This window comes from Meriones unguiculatus, chromosome 1 (assembly GCF_030254825.1).
Source record: "Meriones unguiculatus strain TT.TT164.6M chromosome 1, Bangor_MerUng_6.1, whole genome shotgun sequence".
NCBI lineage: Eukaryota > Metazoa > Chordata > Mammalia > Rodentia > Muridae > Meriones > Meriones unguiculatus.
Window position 1 is genome coordinate 194,659,618 of NC_083349.1, and position 21,843 is coordinate 194,681,460.

Sequence of the window (21,843 nt, forward strand, 5' to 3'; positions counted from 1 at the left end):
ATTTTGTCTGTATACATGCCTGTGCACCACAGTGTGCACTGTCCAGAGGCCAAAAAAAGAGCACCAGACACCCTGAAACAGGAGCTGCACGTGGTTCTGGGAATTGAACCTGGGTCTTCTGGAAAAGCACCCAATGAGTGTTCTTAACCACTACACCACCTTTCCAGTCCCTACATAAAGCATCTTTAAATTATGTTTATTCCCATCATAGGTTATATGTTAAAGCCTCCAGCCCTTCCCCTCTTCTTTCCTTTTCTTTGGGATAAAAGTGAGTAAAATGCTCAAACTGGTTTAGAACTCACTATGTAAGGAAGGCTTCTGAAACCTGATCCTACTGCTTCAATGTACTAACTGATCTGGCATTTTCCCCTTTCCTTTGGAGACAAGCCTCACTATGTAGTCTTGCCTGTCCTAGATCTCACTATATAGACCAGGCTGACCTTGAACTCGAGAGACTAGCCTGACTTTGCCTCCCAAGCACCAGAATTACAGGTGTGTGTCACCATGCCGGCTCTTAGTCAGTTTTTAATCAGGTTGTTTGTTGCTGAGTTCTAAGAGTTCTATGTATTTGGGTTAAGAGTCCTATCATTAACAGCACCCATTTTCTTCCAGTCTGTGACTTGTCATCATTCTTTTGATAGTTTATTTTAAAAATTCACTTTAAGATTTTTTTGATATGTGCAGTTTTTTAAAAAGTCTATTTCAGTCATATCTGCTTTTGTCTTAAATATTCTACATACTTTATTTTTTCTAACTTGTTTCAAAAACTTATCCCATTTTTATTTCATTATCTTATTCTATAAATATACTTAAAACTGAACATTTCCACGTACCGTTCTCTTTAGGCACATCTCATCTGTATGTACTCTCTTTAATTCCAATTATTTTGGTAGACAGTGAACAGCTGGACACAGTAGCTCATTTTGGTAATCTCAACACTGAGGAACATGTGGTAGGAAAATTATATGAGGACCACCTGGGCTATACAGTGAGTTCCTGGACATTCTGAAGTACAAGGGTAGTACAAAAACTTGTCAAAAAATAAAAGTTTTAAAAAAGAATCCCCTGCCAGAAACAAAACAAAAACTATACAAGAATAGCTACTATTCCCTAAGAGGGATAAGGGAAATAATAGGTCCCACAAAACTAAATAATGTTTATAAAATGAATAGCTCACTCTCCTCTATGCCAGCAAGATGCCCAAAGGAAAGAGGGCAAAGGGGAAGAAAGTGACCCCAGCCCCCGCTGTTGCAAAGAAACAAGAGGCCAAAAAAGTGGTCAATCCTTTGTTTGAGGAAAGGCCCAAGAGTTTTGACATTGGGCAGGCTATCTAGCCTAAAAGTGATCTCACATGCTTCGTCAAATGGCCCTTTACATTAGGCTGCAGCGGCAAAGCGCCATCCTCTGAGATAAGCAGCTCCAAGTACCTCCTGCCATTAACCAGTTTACCCAGGTCCGGCAAACAGCTACCCAGATGCTTAAGCTTGCCCACAAGTACAGGCCAGACACAAAGCAGGAGAGGAAGAAGAGGCTACTGGCCCGTGCTGAGAAGAAAGCTGCTGGGAAAGGAAACATCCCAACTAAAAGACCACCTGTCCTTCGAGCAGGGGTCAGTACAGTCACCACCTTGGTGGAGAACAAGAAGGCTCAATTGGTGGTGATTGTCCATGACGTAGACCCCATTGAGCAAGCTTTTCCTTCCTGACCTTTGTGGAAAGATGGGACCCTACTGCCCCATCAGGGAGAGACCAGGCTGGGCGGCTGGTCCACAGGAAGACCTGCACCACTGTTGCTTTCACACAGGTGAACTCGGAAGACAAGGGTGCTCTGGCTAAACTTGTGGAAGCTATTAGGACCGTTTACAATGACAGATACAATGAGACCCGCTGCCATTGGGGGAGCAAGGTCCTGGGTCCTAAATCTCTGGCTCGCATTTGCCAAGCTGGAGAAGGCAAAGGCTGAAGAACTCACCACTAAACTGGGTTAAATGTACACTGCTAAGTTTTCTATACATAAATATAATTACAAAATAAAAAAAAATAATAAAATGAATAGCTCAAGATGATTGAGAGATGGGATTGTTTGAGATAACTGAAGAGCAGAAAGGATAAGGAAAAGTAGCTTAATTTAAAATTAAAACTGTTCAGATGTAGTGGGACACACCTGTAATCCCACTCAGAGGAGGTTTCCTGTAAGTCCCAGCCCCGCCTGAACATACAGAGTCCAGGACAGCCTGGAATATACACAATGATAATCTGTCTTGGGAGCTGTGGGAAGCAGCTCAAGATGGTGGTACAAGCATATCTGCCAGCACAAAAGTGATATAGGCAGGAGCTCAAGAGCTGCCTGGACCACATGAGCCCCATCTCAACAATCCAAATTAAGAGACAGGTTAAGATGCTTCCTGCCATGTATGATGAAAGAGCTAGATCTCCATGGCTCATATGACAGAGAAAATCAACTCTAGCAGCTGTCTTCTGACCACTACATAGACACACACACACACACAACTGTCCATCCCCCAAAGTTTTTTTTAAGAATCAAGGAGGTAGAGAGGCAGAAACAACAGTAGCTGCTGCTTACCAAAAATATAAATTATCATCATTTATCAAAGTGAGTGGGGAGGAGAAAAGGATAGAGAACAACAAGTATGGTAGTGTTTGTCATACAGAAAATGTATACAGACTCAATACCTAGTCTAAACTTAGTTTTACACCTGTGTGTAACTAGTAGGAAAACTGAAACACAAAACATGGGCATTACTAGAGAATAGCGAAAGAAAATCCAAATCTGAATAAACCAACAGAAAATATGGTAGAATGCAACTTAAAATAGCAATAGCTAAATCTAAACAGAAATTATCATAAATACTTAAAAGTTCTCAATTCTTTTTAAAAATCACCTACAGGTTATTTGCAAAAGTTGTGTTTAAAAGTAAATGATCCATGAAAGGTGAATATTTAAAATTAGAAAGCACATAAAATGCTTTTAAAATGAAGCATAACAGTGCTAATATAATACAACACAGATTATAATGCAAACATCACTAAAGGAGACAAAGACACTGTTTCAATTTGACTTGTTTGTTGTTGCCACCTGCAAATCTAACACTGAGCTACATCTTCAATCCCAAACAGAGAAATAATGTTTAAAGAGGCTGGAGAGAGAGTTCAGTGGGTAAGAAAGAGCACTTGCTTCTCTTGCAGAGGACCCAAGCTCAGGTCCCAGTACCCATAATAGACATTGCTTGTATCTCTAGCTTTGACGGATCCTACATCTCTGGCCTCAAGGGTACCTACACTCATGTACAGATACATAGGCATACACATAAATAAAAATAAAATAAATATCAAAAAATAGTACTTTAAGATTCAATTATAAATCTTTAGGTTCCCAACAGCTGGTCAGAAACTTCTTTTTTTCCTGTTTCCAGACAGTTTCTTTGTATAGCCCTGGCTATCCTGGAACTCAGTCTGTAGAGTCAGGTGGTCCTCTAACTCACAGAGAGATACATCTGCCTCTGCCTCTTGAGTGCTGAAATTAAAAGAATGCACCAACCACCACTGCCCAGCAAGAAACTTTTTTAAAATTCGTATCACACTTAAATTTAATATTTAATTGGAAAATGTTTTCAGCAGTGTTACAAAAGGAACTCAAGGCTGCAATGTAAATTGAAAAGTCTTAGGAGCCCCCCCCCCCTTAGGAGAGGGATATCATGAAATTAGCCTGAAAGCAAAACACAAGAAAATTAAAAGCACTGCCATAAAAAGGTAGCAAGACTCAGGGAAAGCTGAATGTAATGTGCTTCAGACAAGCTTTGGGGACCAACAAACATGTTCAATTCTTTGTGTTGCAAAACTGAGTTGAATAAAAGTCTCAAAACTTCAGTTACCAAGTAAGTGAGGGCAACAAGTCTCTAGGCCTAAAAAACTATCAGGAGATAACTATCATGTTTTTAATCCCAGCAGAAAGAGGCAGAGGCACACAGAAAGAGAGATCTGTGTGAGTTTGAGGCCAACCTGGTCTGCATAGGCTAGCCAGAACTGCAGTGAGACTATCTAAAAACAAAACAAAAACCAACCAAAACAAAACAAAACAAAAAAAAAAAAAAAACTACCAAAAGGATAAAACCAAACAGTACCTAACAGAAAGTGCTCAACAATGGAGTTACTATTAAATTATAACTAAGATTCAAGTTATAATAAAAGGAGTTATATTTCTAGTATTTCTTAATATGTGACTTAAATAGCACTTTGAATGTGAAACAAATGAGAAAACTTTTCCATTCATTTCTCATAATACTTAGATTCTCAGTTCCCATCAATAAGCGGCAAATTTTACACTTAAGATTGCTAATAAAGTATATGAATAAACGGAAGCTGTTACCCTGACAACAGCCACCAAATATCTAAGGAGCCACGGGGTGATTAATATTGTCAGTCTCCATTCCAGTAACTTTCACTTTTTAAACACTGGACAGATTTTAAGAGGCAAACTTTAAACATCCAACAGAATAGAACCTTGCTCTAAAATCAGAGAACCAAACCAACCATCTAGCTTGACAGGTAGGCAACCTAATTAACTTCTCATTTTTTATGTTACTGAATAAATATAATTTATATGCCTAATGCAGATTTAACATTCATGAATAGTACATCTTCTTAAGCAACTAATACAAAAGATCTTATGTGTTCCAAGGAAATTATTTAGTGTTTTTTAAAAATCTATTTTTAGTTTGTGGTATTCAAGAGGATATATCTAATAAGCTGAAATAAAGCCTCCATTTCATTTCCAAAATTTAAACTGAATTTTAAGCAGAATTTAAACTGAATTTTCTAACACTAACTTCACTGCAAAATTTCCAATATAAAAAAAAGCAGCATTATTACTTACATATTGGTCTGCTCATATGCATATTGCTATATAAATAATTTCTTGAGCTTCCTCTGTTCTAAGTACAAAGCTAGCAATATAGTTTCTTACCTTTCCATTAGCTTCTCTTTATCCCAATTGAAGTGGCTAAGGAGTATTCTCGTGATAGTTGCTGGATTCTGAAGAAGGGGGAAAGAAAACATTTTAAATTATATCTCATTGACTTTCTTTGTACGTGTGTTTTTCTGTGCAATCCAGGCTGGCCTTGAATTCACAACTCTCTTGCTCCAGTATCCCAGGTGCTCGGATTGTATGCATGCAACAACAAACCGAGCTCTTTCACAGACATGTAAAGAAATTATAGGCTATTTCAAGTTCCCTACTAAAGCATCCAAGCTTTCTTTTCTGCACCACTGCTGAAGCATAAAAGCATTGTTGAACCACTAGGTCTCACCTGCAACACCCTTTCTAGAGTTGTTGGGGTTTTTTTTTTTGTTTTGTTTTGTTTTTTTTGTTTGTTTGTTTTTTTGGGGGGGTGTTATTTTGAGACAGGATTTCTCTGTGTAGTTCTGGCTGTCCTGGAACTCACTCTGTAGACCAGGGTGGCCTTGAACCTACCTCTGCCTCCTGCACGCTGGGATTAAAGGCATGAAAGCCACCACCACTCACAGCTCCCTTTCTAGATACTTATGTTCCCAAGGAAATACAAATTTTTGGTGTATGATCAAGATTACTTAAACAGATTGCCAAATAACAGCTCATCCTTTATAGGGTTCAAAATAAGGCAAAAAGAAAGACGATAAAGTAAATTACTGTACTAAGCCAAGTGAAGTCATCTATACATACAACCTCAGCACACTGGAACTGAGGAAAAAAGATGAGGAACGAGGCCAGTCCATACTACACAAGCAAGACCTATCTTGAAAAGCAAACCAAGAAGCCTCAGGTGGCTGGCTCAGCTGGTAAAGTATGAGACTTTTAAGTCTGGAGGTCTGGGGTTCAAACCTAAGACAAACTACTTTTAGAGCCAGGCACAGTGGCTCAAGCCTATCATCAGCACGCAGGGAGGCAGGTGGATCTCTGTGAATTTAAGGCCAGCCTGGTCTACAAAGTGTCCAGAACAGCCAAGGCTACACAAAAAAGCCCTGTCTCGGGGGACAGGTGGAAGGGGGGAGAGGGAAAGAGAGACAGAGGAAGAAAAGCACACCAAAAATATTGATTAAAATTAATTTGTTGTATGGACTATTTAATAGACTGCCATATCAGAACTCTAAATGCAATTAATAAAATTTGTAAAACCAGGGGCTGGAGAGATGGCCCAGCTGCTCTTCCAAAGGTCCTGAGTTTAATTCCCAGCAACATGATGGCTCATAACCATCATATAATGAGATCTGGTGCCCTCTTCTGCCCTACAGGCACACATGCAGGCAGAATACTATATAAATAATATTTTAACATTTTTGTAAGACCTGAAGTATCAAACAGTTCAAAGAATTCCAAAGTCACAGTGTACTTTAGACATAGTTCTTTCATATTAGATTATTTATACAAGGAAAAATTAAAACTCAGAAATAAAAGTTTACTGTTGTTACAAACATCCTCATTTCCCCAAACTAGCTTACTATTTGAACACACTTTTTCAAAACTTGAAACATAGCAGGGATTGGTGTGGTGGCTCACCTGCAATCTCAAAATTCGCGAAGTTAAAACAGAAGTATTGCTGAGTTCCAGGCTGGTTTGTACCACAGAATGACAGCCTGACTCAAAAACTCAATGGGGCCTACGAAATCAGGAAAACCTGATTCATTCACAGACATAAGAGCTCATGACAGTGTAGGAAGCAGAGCTTAAACTCAGGTACATTTTACTTATATTTCATGTACAAATTTCTACTCAAAGAGCATTTTAAAAAATATTTATGTAGCCTAAACATTCTTTCACTGTGGTTAATAATGGTATTAGTTAAGTATTGATTTAAAATAATCTAATTTAAAGTGTCATTAACAAAAAGAAATTGTCATGAGAAAGATTTCTATCAAGTATTCTCATTTATTATACACACAAAGAAAATTTCACCGACTCCATTCCCCAAATAGGCCAGTGACCCAAGAACTCTTCTACTCACCAGGGCTCACCTTACTGCCTGCCTACCTCTTACTTCTTATTCAGACACACTCAGAGCCCTCTTTTAACACCATACTCCAGAATAAGAATCTCACTGGGCATGGTGATGCACATCTTTAATCCCAGCACTTGGAAGGCAGAGGCAGGCGGGTCTCTGAGTTGGAGGACAGCCTGGTCTACAGAGTGAGTTCCAGGATAGCCAAGGCTACCCAGAGACACAGAGAAACCCTGTCTCAAAAATCAAAACTTACTATGGAAAGTTTTCTTGACTCTGATGTTCAGTCTCACATTTTTATTTAATAAAATATCTGAGGCAAGGTCAGATTGCCTAGAAGCACAGATTGCCAAAAACGACTCAGATAACTTGCTTCAGAGTAGCTGACTAATAACTGTAAACTTCATGAGGAGAGGTAGTAGGTAACTGTATCTATCACAATTACTCTATAACAGGCCATAAACCAGGCATGCTAGCTCAAGTCTATCACACAAGCACCCCAGAAGCTGGGGCAGGAGAAACACTGCAGGGTCAAAGGCAATCTAGGCTATCTGTTAAGTTTTAGGATCATTGTTAAGGCCCTATTTCAAAAAGCAAAAACAAAAGAAAAGCACCCTGTAAACCTTCCTGACTAGCTAGTTTTTTTATTTTTCTTCATTTTTTTTTCTTTTAAGAGAGATCTAACAATGGCTAAGAACTTAAGATCCTCTTTTGCCTTAGCATCCCAAGTGCTAGGATTACAGGCCCATTCAACTATGCCTAACTCTAAAAGCCTTTGTAAATATGAGAAAAATATGAACCTCACGTATTATGTAGAACAGCTGTAAATTCTAAAGTATGATCATTTGGCACTACTGTCCCTTCCACTATATCATGTAGCAGAACCAGAAGGAATATCACTGATCTTTAACTAGTCATGTATTAACAGCCTGTATGTTCCCACCAAAAGGTTATTCAGAACAAGATGGGGTAAAGTGATCAGAATACAAGAACTTCCTGGAGGGCTAAAAAAGTTCTGTATCTTGAATGTCATATAAAAGTAACAGCAGGCCCCATCAGCTGTGGAATATATGCTTCAAGATCCCCAGTGACTGTACAAAACTGCAAACAGTAGCAAAGTCTAAATACAGGTACTGGAATACTTCAGAGGTTGAAGACACATCTAAGAAGGCGGCTAAGTGAGTAACAGGCGGGTAACACCAACCCTAACACTAAGACAGAAACTGGTCCTAGGTCCTGAGGTATTGCAGTGACATTCGAACTCTGGATTGTCTTGGGGTTCCTACTGCTGTGGTAAGACACCAGGACCAAAAGCAAGTGTTTACTGTTGCATTTTACAGCTTACAGCCTGCAGAACTCAGGACAGGCGTTCAAGAGAGGAACCTGGAGGAAGGAACTGATGCACAGGCCAAAGGTCAGCCTAGCGGCAGAAGAGGACCCAACATTTGGAAGTTGCCAACATTTTGGAGATGCCAGTACCATGGGACCACCACAAGGATAGCCGCTGCAAAGTGAAGCCACCCCGAGCCTATGAAACACGCTGTGTATGCTGCCAACAGCAGACCTGGGGAAATGAAGCTCTACGGACCACAGAAGATCATTACTGCATCCTCAATGAACTTGAGTTTTGCTTCGATGTTAACTGTGCCCTGATTCTTCCCTCTTGGATAAATTATTTAACTTTTTTTTTTTCACAAGTACCCACGGTTAGGAGACCTTGGAATATTAGGGAAACTGAATTATTTTAGAAAAACTTTGGATGTTTTAAAGAGACTGTCTTTAAAAACAAAAAACAAAAAAAGGAAAAGGAAAGGAAGAAAATAAACAGCAGGTAGATCGTATGATGGGGGAGGTCAGGACCAACCAATAAGATGCTGGTGGCTGGGCCTGGGAGGGCAAGCCTGTAATCCCAGCTATTCAGAACAGTCTGGACAAATACAAAGATTTACAAAGGGCGTCAGTGGCGATGTGCTTGCCCACAGTGCAACAGCCCCTGAATCGATCTCCAGCAAAGACAGACACAGACAAGACAGTGCTGAATAGCCCATTAAAGTTTCTCCTGGTTTTGACCCAAGTGTGTGCCAAAGACAAAATGTACAGTGGTATACCTCTGTGACTGAAGCTGTGCATGTATGAGACAGATATAAAGAATTACAAGAGATGCTTTCAGAAAGGATCAACCTACATACATGGAAACAAAAGGTGAGAAAGAACCTGAGTTATAGTCTACCCAGGTTAACCTGTCTACTGTAACAAATCATCACCTTCTCAAGTGTTCAACACAGAATTCAAATTACCAGACACAGCCAAAACTAATTCTTACCAACGCTCAAAGCAGACAACAGAAGTTCATTTCTAGATGACCCAGATATTACAATAATCAAAGATTTTTAGGGGCCAGTGAGATGGCTCAGCAGGGTAAAGGCACTTGCTGCCAATGCCTGATGATGTGAGTTCCAACCTAAGAACTCACATGGTGGAAGGAAGGAGAAAACTAACTCCTCCAAGACTCCTTACTACCCCCACAGCACACAGAGTATTTTTTAAATGTTAATAGTAAAATAGTCATCTCTTAAGAGTGAACATCTGAAACAAAATCAAGTGATACAAGGGGCTGGAGAGATGGCTCGGTGGTTAAGAGCACGGTATGCTCTTCCAAAGGACCCGGGTTCAGTTCCCAGCACCCACACGGCAGCTCACGACTATTTGTAACTCCAATTCTAAGGGATTTGAAACCCTCACACCAACGCACATAAAATAGATTTAAAAAAAATCAAGTGATACAAAAAGGAAACACGGAACAAGAGAAAACACAAACAACAACAAGGGTAAATGTCTGGGTAATTATTATGGGCTACTTTTCTCCTGACTTTTTAAAAACACAAAACCATCAAATCAAAAGCTGTAACACTCAAAGAAGAATTAAATATATATATGAGCAAAGAGAAAAACAGTAAAGATATTAATCCAATCACATCAAAATGCCATTAAATGTAATAAGCATTAAAAAATAACAAACCAGTCCTGATGCAACTTGATATGCTAGAGTGGGATGATGCGGGGAGGCTCCCCTTTTCTGAAAAGGGGAGGGGAAAAAGAGGGAAGGGTGTGGGACTGGGAGAAGAGGAGGGAGAGTCCTAAGATCAGGAAGTAGAGTGAATAAATAAACTTATAACAAATAACAACAAACCAGAGCTGGGTGTGGTGGCAAACCCCGTTAGCCTGGCACTCAAAAAGCAGAAGTGGGTAGATTTACTCGCCTTTAGAGCCAGCCTGATACACAAATTGAATCCACGACAGCCAGGATTCCAGGACAAATAAATGAATGACTGAAGGACTGATAAATCAGACATGGTGATGCACTCCTGTGATCATGCAACTGAGGGAGGCAGAGGCAAAGGCAGGAGGATCAGGAGTTCAAGGCCAATGTCAGCTACAAGAGACCATCTCAAATCCCTCTTACTCCAAACTTACAAGAAAATAGCCTAGACTTGTTTTGACATAGCATCTGATATCGCACCAGCTGGCCTTAAAATCATTACTATATAAAAATCAAAACTATAAAATTAGAAGAGAAAATATCTATGATCTTGAGTTAGGCAAATAGTTTAGATAGAACATCAAAAGCACAAGCCTTAAGACTAAAGTGATCAATTCTAATCCATCAAAACTCAAGACTCTATTTATCTGAGTACTATGGCTTTACACTATTATCTCAGCATCTGAAGACTAGGACAGGAGGTTCTCAAGTAACTTGAAGCCAGTCTGTGTACTTAAAGTTCCAAGTTAGCCTGGGTACAGAGTGAGATGAAGGAGAAAGAATGAAGAATGAAGAAGGGGAAGAGGAGGAAGACAATGACAATGAGAATAGAAAGATATACCAGAAAGGGATATTTGCAAAAAGGATATTATGTATCCAGAATATATATTTTTAAATCTTAAAAAATAAAAAGCAACAGTAAGAAAACAAAATCCAATTTAAAAATGCGTTTTTGTAGGCAGCTGGAGGGATAGCTTAGTGGTTAAGAGCAATGGTTGCTCTTCCAGAGGATTCAGGTTCAATTCCCAGCACCCACATGGCAGCTTAAAACTGTTACCCCACACCCTCACACAGACATACATGTAAGTCAAAACACCAATGTACATAACATAAATACTTTTTAAAATTGGGTTTGTAGTGTCATTCCAAGGCAGACTGAAACCTCCCTCAAAATTTCCAGCTGGAAGTTTTCTTTGCTGAAAAAAATTTAGTATGCTTAAATGCACACCCCTCAATATTTTTTTCTTGCTTACAGTTTTATTTACATGTTTGTTTGTACGTTTATTTTTAAGGATTGAACCCGAGGCCTTGTTAAGTGCTAGTTAAGCATTCTAATACTGACATGCTACCAGTTCCATAGTTTTCCTTGTAAATGTTAAAATGGCCAGGTGCAGACAGTTTGACTGCTTGACCCACAGATGATAGCCCAGCAGAAAAACAAGCAACTACCTCAAGACCTGCAGAGATGCTGGCTGGATTAGGAATGTGGTTCTCCACAATTCAGTCAGTGAGACAGTGAATGACGGGGCTGTGGCTCAGAAGTGGCTCGCTCAGTGCAGGTACAGCTACTTCATAGGGTGGCAATTGCAAGGAGACACAGAGAACTAGAACTACAACAGCTTCCCACGTGGTGGTGGTTCCTTGAGCTGTTCCATCACAATCACAGCTGTTTTTCACTGCTCCTGCAGGGTACTCTTCTCAGGGGCGTCAAACTGGCTGCAGGCACACAGATCAGACTTCATTTTAGTGTTAGGAACTAAACCTGAAACAGTGGGGCTGTCATGGCCTCTTCTCCAATTGTCTCAGGAATCTTTGCTGAGGCCATGGTCTCAGCTCCACCTACAGCCCAGATACCCCACGTATAGTGCCTAAGGCTTCATCACAGCCCTCCTCTGTCTGGCCACGAGCACCCTGACAGCTGCTATAACTGTTTCACAAGTCCAGTCCCCAGTAAAGCCTGATGAATGCTTCTGCCACCTATTTGTGGCCTTATCACAAAGAACAGGCAACTCAGCCAAATGCTGTGGCTAATTCCTGTAATTCTAGAATGTGGGTAGTTGAGGCCAGAGGATTGTCACAAATTCAAGACCAACCTGAGGAAAACCTACTAACAAAACCAAAATAAACAGCAGCCACAAACAAACAAGAGGTAACCAGCAATCCCAGGCACAATGCAGTCTAGAGGGAAAAAAACAAAACAACAACAACAACAACAACAAAAAAAAAAAGGTGCCAGAGAACAGCAAGGAGCAGAAACTGCCAGAGAACTAAGACTACAAATGACTACAGAATTGCAGGGTGTCGGGCAGCTGCCATTTAAGAGACTAGGACTGTACCATTAAAAATGAAGTGTTCAAACAGAGCCAAAATACCTGGGTCCCAGGGGGCCTGCAGAGGCTGATGCTCCAACCAAGGACCATGCATGGAGAGTACCTAGACCACCTCTGTTCAAAGGAAGCACTCTGGCTGCTCAGTTTCCAAGTAGGTTCCCTAGTAAGGGGTACAGGGGCTGTCTCTGACATGAACTCAGTGGCTGGCTCCTTGATCACCTCCCCCTGGGGGATGCAGCCTTGCCAGGCAACAGAGGATGATGATGCAGGCAGCCTTGATGAGACCTGATATGCTGGGGTCACACAGAAGGGAAGGAGGACTATCAGTGGACTTGGGGAGGGTCATAGGGGGAGAAGAGGGAGGGTAGGTGGGACTAGGAGATGAGAGAGGGCTGCAGTGGAATACAAAGTGAATAAACTAGTTAGTTAGTTAGTTAGTTAGTTAGTTAGTTAGTTAAACTTAAAAAAAAATGAAGCGTTCAGCTGGGCCCAGTGGCACACACCTGTGATCCCTCTGTAAGGCAGAGGCTGAGGCAGGCAGATCTGAGATCAAGGCCAGCCTAGTCTAGAGTCCAGGACAGCCAAGGCTACACAGAGAAACTCTGTCTTGAAAAAAAAAAAAATGAAAGAAAGAAAGAAGCATTCTTGGTACCTCAAACTTGGAGCTATCAAAAGAGTGATGCCAGGAGTAACCATAACATTAGAAGGGCCAAAACAAAAGGACTGCTCCTGAACTAGAAGCCAGCCTTTATTTATACAGTAAGTTCAGAAAGATTAAAGGAGGGGAAGGGGAGATGGAGCCAGAGTGGGAGTGGGAGAGGGAGTGGGAGAGGGAGAGGGAGAGGGAGAGGGAGTGGGAGAGGGAGAGGAGAAGATGGGGGAAGATTGGGAAACAGGACTGAAACCTACTACCTGAGATTTCCATACAGAAGAGCTCTAAGGTAGTTAATGACAGAGATACAGATACAATGCAGGAATAGGGCAAAAAGAAGGAACTGGGGAATGGGGAAACTGTTCGGCAAATTGTAACAGTAGCTATAAAATATCAGATATTTGTCAACTCAAAATTGTAAACACACACAAAATAGCTTAAATTTTGAATTAAAAAAGTAATCTAACCTGCACTGGAACACCCACAGCAGAATTACTAATTACTTCAAAGGATTCCTGTGCATATGCTACCAATTAGTAAATTGCTTTACAGAAGACCAACTGAGCAAAAGTTGAAATAAAAAGCTTTCTGTTGCTTATCATCTAAAGGATATAAACACATCAAATAAAAATAGCTTGACTTGTCACTATAATTAGATAGCAATAATAGAAGCAGTGGATCTAACCTTTAAAGATAATAAACAATGCCTCTAAATTTTTACAGCTTTGTAAGCCCAAAATCGGTGATAGCAACCCTTTCTGGCTACCTACTAGAATCTCCTGAGGAATGTTAAAACTATCGGTACATGGGCTTAGCCTCCAGAATTTCTGATTCAGTATTCTGGCATAACATCGTACCTATAGTTCCAGATCTCAGGAGGCAAAGGGAAAGGGGGTCAGATCACGTAGGGATAAGGTAGCCTGAGCTATTGAGTCTCAACCCTCATTCTGACAAAAAGAGCTTACAAACTTCCCAGTATAAATGCTTATTTATAAGTTACCCCCAAGCAAACAAGGGCAAGGACAAAGGAGAAAGTTAGGAACGCCCTCCCCCTTGTGATGATTCCCTAAAGATCTTTTCAACAGATTACTTTCATTCACTATTTTTAGAGATTATTTAAATCAAAATTTAATGCTGACATTGTCTGCTTAACTGACATTAATACTGAAGCAGATCCATAGCAATTTGAAACCCTGCTAAGGTGTGCACACAAACTAAATGTGATCCTGATGCACCAACACTTGTAAACACAGCTGGCAATGGTCCCCGTGGTGTCAATGAACTTCATTGTCAATGAACTTGCATTTTATGAAGAAATTGCTTCTTTCTGTCATGTCAAGTTTGGAAGAGCAAAAAGATTTCAACCTCTAGAAAAAGAGGCCATGAGGACTGAGGAGAATGCCTCAGAGGGTAAGAAGGCCTGTATGCTTAAGCAAGCATGAGGACTTGAGTTTGATCCCCAGCACCCACAGGAAAAGACATGATCATGCACCCGTAACCCTAACACCATAGGCCACAGATTACAAGGCAAATCTCCAGGGCCTGATGGACAACCAGTCTAGGCAAAACGTTAAGCCTTACATTCACAAAGCAATGAAAGCAGGACTCCTGACAACAACTTTAGCCCTTGAGTGACCATATGCATGTGCACATACCCACGCACACACAACATCTATACACATATAAGCAAACCAACAAAAGAAAAATGTCGTGAGTTTAACCAGTAATTAAGATGTTTCTACAGGGACTGTAGAGATGGCTCAACAAGAACACTTCCAGAGGACCTGAGACCAGTTCAGTTCCCAGGATCCACATGGCAGCTCACAGCAGCCAGGCTGTAGCCCCAGTTCCAGAGGATGCAATGACCTCTTCAGTTATACATGTGACTGACTGAATGACTGACTGACTGAATGAAAATCTACAACTAGAAGATCAGTACTCTCGATCTATCAGTCAGTGTACAATACTTTGATTTCTCAGCTGGGTAATGGTGATGTATGCCTTTAATTCCAGCATTATGGAGGCAGAGGTAGGCAAATCTTTTTAATTTGAGGACAGCCAGGACTACACAGTGAGACCCTGCCTTTAAAAACAAAACAACTACCAAAATCAAACAATTCTAGTGGTGAATGAAGTAAAACAAAGATTTAAAACTTGGTTCAGCAAGATAGTTCAGATCTACAGCCAAAGCCGGACAAACTAAGTTTGATCCCTAAAATCACATACTGGAAGAAGAGAGCTGACTCGCTGAGGTTGTCCTCTGACTGCCACAACACAGACACGATTTTTATAATGTATTAAATTTTAAACTGATTGAGACATTGTAACAGTGTTAGCTATAAAACTGTGCATATATTAAGTAAAATAATCCCAAAGTTATTTAAACAAGGATGATTTAGTGATGACATTTTAAGCACCCTAAAAATACATGTAGCTATATGCCATGTGCTCCTTTGTCATGAACTTTTTAAAAAGAGTCTTGTGTGAGCATATGCACACTGCATAGCTTCAGTAGCCGCCAGAGACCAGAAGAGTCTAAAATTCTCTAGAACTGGACTGTGAGTTTCCATGTGGATGCTGAGCACTGAAGCCAGCTTCTTCTCAGTAACAGTGCAGAAGCCCATGGAGATCAGAGGAAAGCACTGGGTCCTCCAGAACTGGAGTTGTTGCTGGTTGAGAGTCACCATGTGGATGCTGGGAACTGACCCCAGTCCCTCTGCAAGAGCAGCATGTGTGTGCTCTTAGCCAGTGAGCTCTCTCTCTGTTAGCCTGTCCCCTTCATTTTAACCACTGAATTCTCTATTTTTACTTGCAGTTCTAGGAAAGATATTGATAAAAAACGTATTGTGCAAAGCTGATAGATACGAGAATGTGTTCTTAAGTAGTTGGAGGCTGAGTTGTATCTTAATGGTAGCTTCCACACTGGCTGAGCATGTGTAGCTGGGAATGAAAACAGATTCTCCCTCCCCTCCTTACTGCCTACTTCCTGATCATATTCAGGACCAAGTCTTAGAAGATAGCTTAGTAGGTCATCATCTTCGGGGGGGGGGGGGGGCGAGAACCCAGCCACATACAACACTTTATGCTGGAAGTAACTTGGTTCTTAATGATAAAGTATAGACATGTTAAGATCCCGAACTTGTTTTTCTGGTGTCAAGTAGACATTTGTTTTTTATTGTTTATAAATATATACTGTTAACTAACACTCCATTGACATACAGTTAAATTTTTATAAGGTGGGGGGGGGTCAGGGTTTCTTCTGTGTAGTCTTGGCAACTTGCTCTGTAGACCAGGCTTGTCTTGAACTCTTGAGATCTGCCTGTCTCTGCCTCCAGACGTTAGGACTGCCACCACACTCAGCTTTATTTTTAGTTTTTTGTTTGTTTAAAAGAAGAGGGTTCTCTGTAAGCTCTGGAACTGACTATGTAAACCAGGCCTCCAGGCTATGCCTCCCAAGTGCTGGGATTAAAAGTGCATATCACTACACCCAGTTTCAGCTTTAATTTCTAATGTGGTAAGGCAACCTTTGTAATCTTTGTTTGTTTCTTCTAGTATGTTTTCATCCTCAATAATATACTTGTAACCACAGCTATTACATTCCATTATAGACGTTATCTATCAACATCCTAGTGGAACTGGCACTTCTGCATGTACCCTGCTCCTAGTCTTTCTTGGAAAATTCAGTCATAATGTTTAGTTAAACCTCATCTTATTTTTTTAATGTTATTAAAAATTTTAATGTTATTAAATTTTAGTGTTATTAATGTTTAGTTAAACCCCATCTTATTTTTAAATTTTAACAGAAGTCAGGAGAGAAGAGCAAGAAGGAAATAATAATAGAAGACAATAATAGAATCCCTCCCCAATCCCCAAAGCTATAAACAGACACAAGTATATCCAATTTGGAGAGTGCTAAAGGCCTACCCAGCACACTGAATCAGAAGATTCAAACATCTCTTTGAAATACCGGGGATATATAACCTAAAAAGAAAATCTCAGGAAGACACACAACAATGAAGACAGAAAGACACTGTCTCCCACAAAGATTCAATGTATAATTTTCCATCTAGATAATCTCACAATCATGCTGAAAAAGACTTTAAAAGATTATCTGGGCACAATAACACCTTTGAAGATTGTGAGGAAGTTAGATTAAGGGTCTTGAACATTACATCTAAGAATCAAAGGCTCCAACACAGGAAAACAGTGATGAAAGTGTGTAACTGAAAACACAGAATGAGAAATTGGGGCAAGCTGTTAGATGAGTGGATTCACCTGTGCACAGTAGGCCCAGGGCATTTGATGGTTAGGATTGTTAAAACAAAAAAGAGCATGGACACACACAGACACACAGACAGAGACACACACACACACACACACACAAAAGTAATAAGAAGCTAGAAACAGAAGCCCAGCATGGTGGTGCATGCCTATAACCCATGGGGAGGCAGAGGCAGGCAGATCTCTGAGTTTGAGAGCAGCCTGGTCTACAAAGTGAGTCCAGGAGCGAGATCACTCTTGGCTACAACTTTGAGGCCAGCTTCAGATAAATGAGACCATGTTTCCAAACAAATTCAACATAAACAATTTAATTAAATTTGTCATAAGACAAAGATTTAAAAAGTAGCATGAAGTAGATTTTTCAAAGATGGTAGGAAAAAAAGTGGAAGAGATAATGTAAAAAGAAAAGGCAGAGTGCCAAAAGATGAAGAAAAAAAGAAAGGTTATATGCAGTCATTAGAAAATACAACTCTTTTTTTGTTCTTATTTGTGGCCAGAGGCATCTGTATTTACCTTCTAGCTAAGAAAAGAACTATGAAAACTATCATATATCAAGAATTTAGATATATTTATATATATATGTATAAATATATATATTCTATAAAATATATATATATATATATATATATATATATATATATATATTTCCGGGCGAGGTGGTGCATGTCTTTAGGCCCTGCACTCAGGGAGGCAGAGGCAGACAGATTGCTGTGAGTTTGAGGCTAGCCTGGTCTATAAAGTGAGGCCAGAACAGCCATGGCTACAGAGAGAAACCCTGTCTCAAAAACAAACAAACACTATATCATATATATATATATATATATAAAATAAACAAACACTATATATATATAGTGTTTATATATATATATAATATATATTATATATATATATATAATTTAGTTAAGTGGGGGCTGGAGACATAGTTCAGTGTGGTGGAGGAGCATGTCTTTAATCCCAGCACTTGGGAAGCAGAGGTAGGCAGATCTCTGAGTTTGAGGCCATCTTGGTCTGCAGGACAGAAGAGGACATACAGAGAAACCCTACTTTAAAAACTTTAAATGGTAATATAAGAAAACACTAATCCACAGTACAAATCTACAGTAAATTTAATCTATAGTAATCTAGATTAAATATACTGTATACTGTTGAATGAAAAGGGAATTGAAGAAATAAAACAGTATTTGAACAGAAAGAATAAACTCAAATGTGACATCATATTTTCTTCATAAATCATTCAGTTCTAGACTAAAATGAGTCAAAGGACAACTTCTGAGAAACCAGTGTTCTCCTTCCAACAAATTATTCTTAGGGTCTTATCAAACTCAGGTCATCAATCTCAGTGGCTGCTGTCTTTACCCATCTAGCTCTCTCCCCAGCCACAACATTCATTCCTAATAATGTAAGTTAGATGTACACTGTCATGAACCTCACAGTAACATTTTCCTACATTCACATCATACATCTGGATCATACCTACCTCCACATTACTCTCTCACACAATGTCCTTGCTCTTCCCTAAAGGCCATCCTTCTGTTATCATACTGTTCCCTTTTTTGTAGTCCATGCACAATATCCATTTTTGAAGATAAAAGTAAAAACTGAAGTTACATTACATTTAAAAGTGGTAGAGCCACGATCAGATCCAGGCTTCTAAAATTCATAATTATTTTTACTTATTCTGCTTTGGGCTACTAGGCTTGACAATTTTCAAGAAATTCTAGGTTCATGACACACTTTTTTTTTTTAAAGTTTGATACCATAAAGAGGTTAAAAATACAAGTTTGCAAGAAACTTAATACCTAAAATACAACTGGATGGGGATGAAGTATAAAATATGAAAGCAAAAAAGTTAACCAAGATACAAAAGAGTACCACCTTAAACCCAAATTTCATTTTGCAATGCTTAATTCAGAACATTCTTCATGCTATAACATATGCTATAAAGTTTCACTTCAAAATAATTCCATAACTATATCTCAATCTAGTATTTTAGGTTTATTAACTACCACCACTATGAGCCTCTAGAACTAAAACTCATGCCAAGCATATTTAAAATCTCACTTTAGTCATCCTAAAAAGTCTTAATCTTCACTGTATATCAAGTACATATTTTTATCTGGAAAGTCATAAGAAGCAACAGTACTAATCTATCCAGAAGAAAAGCAGATCCTTTCCTTTCAGAAACAAAACAAAGCAAAGAAAGTACGGCAAATATCATCACTGTTCAACTATCCCCACATTACCTTACTATACAGCCAACTCCACAATATAAGCAACCTTTCTGTACTGCACAGTTTAAGGTTTGGTTTTGTTTTGAAATTTGGGGACATGTTTTGGAGTGCTGGGAGGGGACCATATTCAGTGCTGTATTCAAGACCAGTGCTAGAATACCACTGGATCTACATAAAACTTAACGTTCTTAAAAGTTATTGGTAATTTAGGTTTTAGAATGCACCATAAGAAGGCTATTTTTCTTTCATTCCGATTATATTTAAAAAGCAGCAGCAGAAAAAAATCAGGAAGCCAGGCATGCCTATAATCCCAACACTGTGAGTTCAAGGCCAGCCTGGCCTACAAAGGGAGTCCAGGACAGCCAAGGTTGCACAGAGAAACCCTGCCTTGAGAAAACAAACAATAAGGAACTGCTATTGCAACTGTCACATAGCATATCAGAATTACAAATATTTAAATAGAATCTATTAAAATTTCTGAGACATTAACCAAAAAACAACCTGTAAGATATAGATTGTTTTCATCATATATACAAGCAAATCAATCCATCTTTCCTGCTTCTCAGTTTCTAAAATAGTAACCTATTTCAATATAATTTCCCCCCCAATTCAATCCAGTCTATGAATCAACCTAATATATCCACCATTAAATCATCTTCAATCCCTCACTATTTCTAACAAAGATAGTAGTAAATACCTATTTACTTAATAGTCTAAATGCCAAGCAGTAGCCCTCTGTTTAAGTGAAATAAAATAAGTGTATAGCTTGGTAATAGTTTTATAATACACAACCGTGCTATGGACATAACCCCAACACCACAGAATAAACCCGTGCTCTTTACAAATACTTTAGATTTGCTTTCCTAGAACAGGCTTTCCCATGAAGTTGTACAGAATAAATGTTGGGCCTTTAAATAATGAAGTACTTGCTGCTGCTGCCGCCAGTGTTGTGTGTGTGCACCCGCACATGTACTTAATGATCCTTTAATGACTTGTCTTTTGAATGATTCTGTCCTACCTTTGCTGCTGCAGCCCGCCTGTCCTTTGCATCACTGAATTCAAACTTCTGGAAGTACCAAATATGCACTGTAACAGACAGATGGACAGATCAATGGGCCACAGCGGCAAAGGCCAGAGACACACACTTGATAAATTAAAATCAAGGTATACCAAGGGGAGGGGAAAATTAGGAAAGGGGGAAAAAAGTACCTGCCTCTACCGTTCTATAGCAAAATTCCTGATGTCGGCAACCTTTCCATACTCAATAAATTATTTTTTTTGTTTTTCCTGTTTTTATTCTAGTTTATTCTTTTGAAATTGAGCCTCATATAGTTCAAGCTAGCCTGACCCCCAACCCTGAGAGGAGGCTCTCCCTACTTCCTTAATACTGGGTCTATAGGGGTGTACCATCAAGCTTGACTTCATGCAGTGCTGAAAAATGAACCCAGGACTCTATCAACTCAGCTATACCCCAATCCCAAATTAAGTATTCTTAATTATAAATTATTTCCCTTAAGTACAGTAAAATACCAACGTAGCACACAACAAAAATGCAGCAGTATTTTTAATGCCAATGACAGTTAACAGATACAGCAGCCACTTTCATAACCCTGCCCATTTCTTCAAATAGAGGTTGCTCTCATATACAAATTATACCCTACCTAAACTTTCTATACCAAAGCTAAATTACCAAATTATTACCACATGCAGAATACTTCTACTAATGTAATGCTAATGTCTTTGTAATTAGAATATACTTAAACATCACAGAATAAAACTCATAATCCATTAATCCCAGCACTCGGGGAGGCAGAGGCAAGTGAATCTATGTGAGTTCGAGGCCAGCCTGGTCTACAGAGTGCGTTCCAGGGCAGGCAAGGCTACAGAGAAACCCTGTCTCGAAAAAAACAAAAAACCTCCTAATTCAGCATTTCACCATTCTCTATTTTGTTTTACTATATAAGTAAGACTGCGAGCACACCTACATAAGACTACTTTGAAGGCTCAAAACAGCAAAAGGTAGGGGCCCAAAGTCTGGTACGTTATTTAGTAACACATTTATATACAAAACTCTGAACTAGAGTTTTCAAAGGCTGAGTAGAATCTTACCTATAACTTCAAATTCAGTCAGATTTCAAGAGGTTTCTATTTAATACTTCCAAATGCTAACTTAAGTCAGCCTAAGTATTACACTGATAAAAGTTTTAGTCAGACAACACAAATGCCCATTTCACCTGTCTTCACCAAAAGCTTGTGTACAGGCAAAAGCAGTAATTTAATCTTGGGGTTTGTTTTGTTTTGTATGAACATAAAACAAA

General features: G+C 39.4%; 1 protein-coding gene and 1 pseudogene across 1 annotated transcript in view; one reads left to right on the forward strand and one right to left on the reverse strand.

Moving 5' to 3' along the window:
• Positions 1-21,843, reverse strand: part of Arih1 (ariadne RBR E3 ubiquitin protein ligase 1) — a 99,404-nt gene that overhangs the window by 61,635 nt on the left and 15,926 nt on the right. Inside the window, exon 2 of the mRNA XM_021638793.2 lies at positions 4,984-5,051. Within this exon, the coding sequence (XP_021494468.1) occupies positions 4,984-5,051 (68 nt within the window). The remainder of the gene's footprint in view (positions 1-4,983; positions 5,052-21,843) is intronic.
• LOC110549564 (large ribosomal subunit protein eL8-like) lies at positions 1,197-1,987 on the forward strand (annotated as a pseudogene).